At 40.3% G+C, this 9390-nt stretch overlaps 1 protein-coding gene across 3 annotated transcripts; it reads left to right on the top strand.

The window, feature by feature from the left end:
- On the top strand, positions 600–5172 carry LOC8082355 (protein ULTRAPETALA 1). 3 transcript variants are annotated; one of them, XM_021458024.1, is made up of 4 exons: positions 600–1048; positions 1184–1508; positions 3309–3633; positions 4712–5172. In XM_021458024.1, the coding sequence occupies exons 2-4, from the start codon at positions 1301–1303 to the stop codon at positions 4884–4886; spliced, it is 708 nt and encodes a 235-aa protein (XP_021313699.1). In that variant the 5' UTR covers positions 600–1048; positions 1184–1300; the 3' UTR covers positions 4887–5172. The 3 variants fall into 3 exon arrangements, with proteins under 3 accessions (XP_021313699.1, XP_002458597.1, XP_021313700.1); XM_002458552.2 differs by having other exon boundaries at positions 600–1508; XM_021458025.1 differs by lacking the exons at positions 600–1048; positions 1184–1508 and adding an exon at positions 1515–2738.

The following is a 9390-nucleotide window of genomic DNA, read 5'->3' as shown; positions in this document are numbered from 1 at the left end:
CAACCTTCTGACCTCTCTACCTACTTGCTGTAATAATCTCTCTCGCTTGTTGCTTTCCTGTCACCTGCCTACATGTTTTCACAGTCGACAACATCTCTTTTTATTGATTCATCGATATGACTTGATGATGTCAACAACAGTAAGTAGTATTCTCAACAATAACAACTATTTTTCCAAGTATCTCTTACTAGCTACTCATAAATTAATGTATAAAAATAATATTGTCATGCCATCTCTCCACCTCACAGTCGCTTCTATCTATAATTAGGCCTTGTTTAGTTCCAAAATTTTTGGCAAAATGAGCACTGTAGCAATTTCGTTTGTATTTGACAAATATTGTCCAATCATAGACTAACTAGGCTCAAAAGATTTGTCTCGTCAATTCCGACCAAACTGTACAATTAGTTTTTATTTTTATCTATATCATGCATACGTCTAAAGATTCGATGTGACGGAGAATCTGAAAAATTTTACAAAATTTTTGGGGAACTAAACAAGGCTCTTAGCGAGAGTGGAAACTAGTTGGAACTGTAGCTCCAAGAAGTAGCACAAAAGGAAAGGGCTAACATAGAAGAAGCATATACAAACATCAACATCCCCATCCATCCATAGGTTAAAAGGGCCAGCACCCGCACAACAACAAGCTTCCCCTCCTCATCAGAGGCTCAGACCCTCATCACCAACTCCTCTCTCCATCTCGCTCTCGGTCCTCCCTCTCCTCTCTCCTCCCTCTCCGCCTCCTCCCTCCCTTTCGAAACCCCATCTACGTCGGCGTAGGGCGCGGGGGTTGGAGCTGGACGAAGCATTCGTGAAGACTCCGTGGCGACTTCTCCAGATCGGCAGATCCGTCTTTCTGGGCGATTTGGAGCGGAGCCCCCAAGTAGTTTGTTGCAGAAAGCAGCCGCTTTTGCGTCGCTCCTGCCTCAGTGCCCCTGTTGTGTTCGTCGTTCTTGGCCTCGGCCCTCGGATCATATATCCAGCTAGGAGAAAGGGGCCACCTTTGCATTTATTCTTTGGCCCCTTCGGAGATCGCCCTCGTCAAGATTTGGTGGGAACCCAATTCGCTGCGATTCCCTGTGGAAAGGCGCCGCTTTGGTTCCTGTTTCCCCACAGCTCCCAACTCTATATATCTCAATCTCTTCTTCACCTACTTGCCTAACTTTCTTTTACTTCGATCCACCAGTTTGTGCTTTCCGCCTCTCGGCATTCGGTTGTTTCTTGCTTTGACGCAAGCCAGATCAATCTGTGGCCGTTGTTTCCACCGGACTTGTAGTGCTTTGTCCTGTTCTTGGCCGGAGACATGGCCGCGGCGAACGGAGTTTCCGGCGCGGGGCTGTTCAGCGAGGAGGAGCTGCGGGAGGTGAGCGGGGTGCGCTGGGGGGAGGACTTCGTCGAGGTGACGTGCGGATGCACCAGCCACCGCTACGGCGACGCCGTCGGCCGCCTTCGCGTCTGCGCGTCCGGCGACCTGGAGATCAACTGCGAGTGCACGCCCGGCTGCCGCGAAGGTCCGTGCCAGCCACCACTTCCATCCCTTTGCTTGTCTCTTCTCTCTTGATTTCATGTCCGTGCATCGATGCGCGTATGGCGTATGATGTTTGATCTCTGGGTCACGATGTCTTGACCCCGCAGATGAACATGCATGCAATGCCAGTGCACGCGCCACGCCGCCTCTTGTGCCCGGCATGGCCTGCTTCTAGTGCTTGGCACCATGCTGCATCCCATGCATCCCTGCTCTGGCCTAGCTCGTGTCTGTTGCCTGTTGATTTTTGCCAATGCCTTTTCTGCAATCTGAATGTTAGGATGGGCCAAACTTGTTGGGTTGGTGGTCATGCTCTCCCTGGGAGTAATTAATATCACTTCATTCACTTGTATCATATTCGGCATAACTGACTTTTCATGCTGTTGTCTCGGCACACCCCTCTAGTACTAGCACATGCAAGCATTTTGTCCTTCATACCTAATGCACGTCAATTCATTCTGTGTGCCCTTTCTGCATGCTGGTGGTCGTGGGATTTGCCCCTCTGTTCAGTTGTGGTGTCCATCACAGCTGTACAACAAATTGTAACGTCTCTGTTTATGTTCTGGCTTTCGTTTGCATGGATTAGCACCTGTTCTCGTTTGGAGTTGCATGCTGCTTTCTTTTTGTAGAGAAAGTGGAAGTGGCCCTTTTGATCTTAACATCGGATAGTACTTGTTTGCTACGAGTGAGTTGTAAAGACCACCTTGTCTCTGCTCTGTGTTAATACCTGGTGGCCTTAATAGTTCATCTCTGATATCGTAGATGATATTTTCTACTTCTAATCTGCAGTGTCTGTATCTCACTGTGCGTCTCTTCTAGTCTGCAATGTCTGTATCTCAGTGTGTGTCTAGAGTATTGTAGGTGACATGTTGACATAGATAGCATAAGTGTTATATCTATGAGTTTTACTGCATACCATATACATTGGATGTTCTGAATCCGAGATTTTGCATTGAACCTAAATTGTTTGAGAAGGCACATTTGTTTCTTTTGGAGCCTAATGATTGAGGCAACAATTGTCTAATGTCTACTCAAAGTGTTTGAGAAGGCACATTTGTTTCTTTTGGAGCCTAATGATCGATGCAACAATTGTCTAACGTCTACTCAGATGTGCAAGTCAATTCTCATTTGATTTGGCACCCTTCTCTTTTTGTGGCTGGCAATCATAGTGATGGTAATATGTCAATGAGATCGAAGCATGGGCATATCAACCACGGTATGGCTTGCCATATATTCCAAAATTCAGGGTTTGTTTATGAAATCTAGATATGTTTGTGGGATTTAACAAATGGGGTAGGCTCTGGATTCGAAATATGCAGTTCCTAATGCCAATAACTTAAGACGGCAACCTGCAGTGTTCTATAAGATGTGTATCGATCTGGGGCTACATACACTGCAGTACTCCACGGTGGAGTAATCGGGCACCCAGTTTTTTAGGATAGTAAACTTTGTTTAAGTGCTCCTTGGCTCGAGTGACATCACAGATCATGAAACTTCAAATGGTTCTTGTTTTATATGAATGTGGACTCTTAAGACTGCGGGTATATCTTCTAATAAAAACTTTCTGGCACTTTATGGTGACGTTATCCTGGACCTAATTTTTAATGTTATCATAGTAAACAGTGTTTGGAGGAAGTTATGTCAGTACATTTCTAGGGCATTTGATCATGTTGCAACAATGGAGATAACATTTGTTTAATCATCTAGTGAGCACAACATTGTGTACTGATAGCTCACTTTCATGATGATTCAGGATAACGGTGTAATTTATAACTTGAAATTGCAGACAAGCTGACACCTGCTGCCTTTGAGAAGCACTCTGGAAAGGAGACAGCTGGAAAGTGGAGGAACACTGTCTGGGTAATGGTTCAGGGAGAAAAGGTGCCACTGTCAAAGACAGCTCTGCTCAAATACTACTACTTGGCGCACAAATCTGGCAATGGTTCTCACAAAGGCCGTAATGGACGTCCGTCTCACCGTGATGAGTTCATCTGCTGCACAAGATGTGGCAAGGAGAGGAGATTTCGGCTCCGGTCAAAAGAAGAGTGCCGTGTTTACCATGATGCTCTTGCCAAAGTTAACTGGACATGTGCAGATTTAACAACTGATAGGTACGTGTTTACACTTTTGTTGACTGTGCCATTAGTTCTCAAGCTTTTGTGGTAATAATCAATGCTATAGCCTAGTTTTGTACGTTTTAGATTCATCTCAGCTATTGTGGACTTTTGTTGTTTTCGTACTATTAGTTTGGTTGCTTTTAGTGTTTATTTCAAATCAAGCTAGGGACTGGTACCATTTACTAAAATTGCAAGGAGACTTCAGCTTTTCTGCTCTCTGTGTTTACTGTTTAGTACTGATATGAACTGGGCCTGTTTGCTTTCCACCTTCCTTTAGGCTTTAGCTCCTGAAACATCCTATTTTGTCCATTATAATAGTGACAGCAAACCCTGAAAGTCCAACTCCTGGCTCTACCAATGCAAGTGGTTGATGCATATCAACTACTACATCCAAAAATACTCAAATTGCACATTGTTGGTAATGTCCCTTGTGATAGCAGACCACTGGTAAAGCACATTGTATAACTGTTGCATACTGATGGCTGGTAAAACACATTGTAGAGGTACTGCTGATGGTTGTCAGTATCCTACTGTAGGTAAGTACGTAGAAACTAGAAAGTGCACGGCTCTAGTACAATCTGTGAACTGTTGCCGTCCAAGTTTCTGGCCGAATACCTCTACTGCAGGTTCCTGTCACTGGGCAGTGGGCATAGCAGTACACTGAGTGGCATTAGTGCTGCATCCCTCAGCTTGCCTGCAGGGATCAGGCAGAAAAATTTACCAAGGGTATCTGGCCATTCTTGTGTACAGTGTACAGAACTGTATGGTGCTGCCTATTATTCAGAAGAGAGGGGGTTGCTATATTTCAGATTCTTGAATTTTTAGAAATTTTCAGAAAACAATCTTACACAAGCAACTGTTAACAAAAAAGGTCAAGTTACAAGAGACACTTCATAATTCTTTTTCGACAGCCAAACAAGGATAAAATTGCATGTTTTGAATTAACAACAAAAAATCAGACCCTAACATATAGGAGGAGTGCAGAAGAAATAATGGTTGCTTTGTCTAGGGTATTTTGCTGTGACTAAGTACTTGATTCATGTGGCACTTATTCTATTTTCTTCGCCACCAGGGTCACCTGTGACGACGAAGAGGAGCGTGCAAGCCGTAAGGTCCTGCGAGGCTGCTCCCGCGCACCGTCCTGCTCCGGCTGCATGAAGTGCGTGTGCTTCGGGTGCGAGACCTGCCGCTTCAAGGACTGCGACTGCCAGACCTGCGTCGACTTCTACCGCAACTCCAAGGAATAAATAATAGGAGGATCTAACACCATTTTGGTTGGTTCCATTGGCCAAGACAGCAAGAATGCTTCTCAACCATGTCGAGGCCAATGCAATTGCACCCAACGATCTCGCCCACAGGACTGTAGGGCAGGCTGCTATTCTAAACAATTCCATTCGCCTAGTATTTTCCATGGCTAGTGCTATCGGTTGAGTAGCGCGGGATGCCAGCCAATTTTGCTACATTACTGTAGTACAATCTGCCAACGGTTCCCGTTAAAATGCGCATTATTCACATCGTTTAAAGATCCTTTTATGTTCAAGTGAAATGCTGGTTTGCTTTGATGCGCAGGTAGGACTACAGGAGTATAACTATTATCAGGTACTTTGTCCGTCCATAAAAAAAAATTGAAATTTTACATTTTGAGAAGTCAAACAGTGTAAAGCGTGACTAAATTTATATAAAAAATATACTAACATTCATAATAATCATTAGATCAGTTATAGAATATATATTTATTATAAATTTATTTACAGACATAAATATTAATATTATTTCTATAATATTAATCATAGCGCAGATCCAATCTTATATAATCATTTTTTTTCTGAGGGAGTACTCCTGTGTATGTCTCCTTTTATAAAAGGAAGAATCTCTGACATGTTGGGCATGGCAGCCACAAAGATTGACTTTTCCCTGTATGCTCGTCAGCGCATGTCAGGACGCAGGGCTATAGCTGTCTCTGGTAGAGCAGGAGTACTCTCTCCGTATTTGACTTCTATAATTCATGTTTCACTATTATCTTATTTAAAATTTTTAATAAATATTATTTATTTTTTATGACTTATTTTACTGTTAGATATATTTTTATAATAATTTATTTATTTTATTATTTACATAAAATATTTAAATAAGACGAATGGTCAAACATAAATTGTACAAGTCAAAAACATATATTTATTTGTGGGATGGAGGGCGTAGCTGTGAAGATGGGTGCTTTGTGAAATTTTTTAGATTTGACTACCTAGCATTTTTGTTTAGATTTGATAATTGTTGTCTAATCATAAATTAATTAGACTTAAAAGATTTGTCTTTCAAATTATAGGCAAATTGTGTAATTAGTTTTTGTTTTCATCTATATTTAATGCTCTATGCATGCGTTTAAAGATTCGATGTGATGGAGAATCTTGAAATTTTTTTGAAAACTAAAGAAGGCCTATAGCTGTGTTTGGTACATTGTTTTTTTAGATTTAGCTACAGTAGAACTTTCGTTTTATTTGATAATATTGTTCAATCATAGATTAACTAGGTTCAAAAAATTTGTATTAGAAATTACAATTAAACTGTATAATTAATTATTTTTTATTTATATTTAACATTTTATACATGTGCCGTAAGAGTTGATGTGATAGAGAATCTTGAAAAAAAAAATTATATTTTAGGTTGAACTAAATAAGTCTAGAACTAGAGTAGGAGTAACATGTTGGGAGAATAGAAGTGAGAGTGTCAGAGCAACGGCCATGTTTAGTTCACAGAAATTGTTTTGTATTTGATAATTATTGTTTAATTATAGATTAATTAGACTAAAAAATTATCTTTCAAATTATAGATAAATTGTGTAATTAGCACCGGTGGAGAGCAGTAAAGGCGAAGTTGGTCGCTTGCCCCCTTCCTCCATGGGCTAGCCACTGCTGGTCCTAACTCTGACATGCAGAAGCAAAGTGAGCTAGTTCCCTACCCAAAAATTTTTCATCCATCCCATCGAATCTTTAGACACATGCATAGAACATTAAATGTAGATAAAAAAAATAAACTAATTACACAGTTTAGTTAAGAATCACGAGACGAATCTTTTAAGCCTAGTTACTCTATGATTAGCCTTAAGTGCTACAGTAACCCACATATGCTAATGACAGATTAATTATGCTTAATAAGTTTGTCTTGCAGTTTCCTGACGAGTTATGTAATTTGTTTTTTTATTAGTTTCTAAAAACCCCTCCCGACATTCTTCCGACACATCCGATACGACATCTAAAAAATTTTCATTCCCAATCTAAACAGGCCCTTAAGCAATACGTGAGAGCTGTAGCCTCCCTTTAATTAGTTTCACGCTCTGTTGCTGACAATTAGTTTTTATTTTTATCTATATTTAATATTTTATATATTTGATGTAATAAAAAATTTATTTTTTTTAAAAAACTACTGCGACCGTCTTGTTAATGGGCAACGCGACAGGGTTTTGCTGCATAGGCAGGGGCAGGCGGACCTCGGGGGCCACGGCCACCCCGGCACCCAAGGCCGGCACTGGCCACTGCTGCGAGCTGCTGGTACGAAAACAGTGGCGAGCGCTCCTGGCCCTGGCCTGGTCTGACGGTGTTTACGACAAGTGGAGCTGCACGGGTGGCAGAGACCTTCCATAAAGAGGGTACGGTCATACGGTGAGACGCCAAGGGAGTACGGTGTACAGTATCGGTTCAGATACATACGGATATAACTAATCATATAATTTTTTTATATTTTTTCTTTGGATCTAGAGTCGCATAGCTAACGATATATAAACATGAATACGAATAAGTGTATACCGAGTACGTAATGGGTTGGATACGAATAATATCCGGCCATGAATATCTCTTTGAATAATGAGTAAAAGCAACGCTCATATTATCATCGTCATCGTCACACTATAAAAAAGATCTTACATATAATATCAGCCACGAATAAGTTTCCTGGCTCGTGCTATATAATATCGGCCACGAATAAGTAGTTCTTTTTGTTCTCTCTATATATAATAACTGTTTGATCATTTAGGCTTGTGCTATATGAGGCATTTGTCATCTACGATCTTACATATAGTGTTTGATTTAGACTCATGCTATATGAGCCATCTAACTTCTACAATCTTGCATATAAAATGTAAGACTCCTAGTACCAAAACAACTGAAGCCTATCCCACCACGTCTGGATTCCCCCTTCCTATGAACCTTGAGTCAGAGGTCTTACCTTGAGTCAATAGGTAGGGTCAACTATACCAAAGTGGAAGGGCCACTATCTAAGCTATTAGTGGGCTGGTTTGAACTATTGATTTACTGAATCGAGTGAAGTCCTTTTTCCAATGCCAAATCGACGACCTATGTATAAAAAAGAGAAATTTTTTGGATTTGAAGAAAAAATAAAAGGAATTCTATCAATTTTTATTTTCCATTTATTTAGTTTGTTTTTCTTAATGAAATTGAAAGATTCCTCCTAGACCTCAAACTTCAACACCCATGAGCCAAATTATCATGTTCGTGGATTTCGATGCCAATACATCATCCAAGGTCTTACATGTAACAAGACTTCTAAACAAAGGGCAATCGGTAAGGAGATTAAGGATGAAGCATGCCGATGGAATTTCATGCATGCCTCATACGTTGCGGCTAGCTATGTGCTAGAGTCCGAGCTTTCAAGGAAATAAAATTGATTGACTGTTGGTCACCAACGTGCTAGAGTCCACGCAGAGAAAGCACCTGCATACATACACCGATACACGTTACTACCAGGTCTCGGAATAGGAATTGTAATGCAAGGCAACGACCAGTACTTGTATGACTATTATTGATGTTTTTTATAAACATGTGCCTGGTGCACATGTGTATTTGCTAGTATATTATATGTTGCACTAATTCGATCACTCTATCTTTTGCATTTCATCCAAAAAATCGATCCATACATCTTTTGTCGTGTGTTACAATGTGGAGTGATCCCAAATATTGGATCTTTGATTATAATGTAATAAAGGACTACCAAAGGACTAAGGATTAATTCATAATATCTGGTACTCCCTGCATCCCAAATTATAAGTCATTCCAAGAATCTCGGAGAGTCAAAACATCTCAAGTTTGACCAAAATTATAAAATAAATTACAAAGTTTTGTGGCATCAAATAAATATACTATAAAAATATAATTAATTAAGAACCTAATGATACTTAGTTGATATCAGAAATGTTATTATCCTACTATATAAATTTGGTCAAACTTAAGGTGCTTTAACTCTCTAAGATTTTTGAAATGACTTACAATTTAGGATGGAGGGAGTATGTCTGAGGGTGGGTGGATGTGGTTATGTGTTGGGTTGGGGTGGTGGTGGTGGGTTGGGGGAAGAGGGTTGTTCACAACACCAACATTTAAGTTGGAGTAGTTACGTATATGATTATTATAATACATTTGCACATATTATATTTGTTCAATTTTATCTATTTTGAAGGAGTGGGATAAACCCGGATACAGGTAATATTTCCTTGTGGTTGCACCCAGTTCTCGTGGCCTCAAATACCCTGAAAAATAGGTTCAATCCAACACAACCCTCTTCAATACCAAAAGAAAAGTCGTGCTTATTTACTAGCCAATCAAAGAAAAGGGTTGAATAGTTATTGAAAAGTATTTTTTTGGATATTTGTGATTATTTTCTGTAACAAATATAGATATGTCGTTGATGTTTTACCATCGATAGCCTGCCACGAGGATAACCGGGACAGTTGTTCAGACTTGACGT

This window comes from Sorghum bicolor, chromosome 3 (genome assembly GCF_000003195.3).
Source record: "Sorghum bicolor cultivar BTx623 chromosome 3, Sorghum_bicolor_NCBIv3, whole genome shotgun sequence".
In the NCBI taxonomy this organism is placed as follows: domain Eukaryota; kingdom Viridiplantae; phylum Streptophyta; class Magnoliopsida; order Poales; family Poaceae; genus Sorghum; species Sorghum bicolor.
Note: the sequence above shows the minus strand (reverse complement) of the source record. Positions and strands in the feature narration are given on the sequence as shown.

Bases quoted from the DNA above. Each gene is read 5' to 3' on its own strand.
- LOC8082355 (XM_021458024.1), top strand. From the start codon at position 1,301: ATGGCCGCGGCGAACGGAGTTTCCGGCGCGGGGCTGTTCAGCGAGGAG. The intron at 1,509-3,308 runs GTCCGTGCCAGC...TTGAAATTGCAG, and splicing joins CACGCCCGGCTGCCGCGAAG to ACAAGCTGACACCTGCTGCC. The intron at 3,634-4,711 runs GTACGTGTTTAC...CTTCGCCACCAG, and splicing joins GCAGATTTAACAACTGATAG to GGTCACCTGTGACGACGAAG.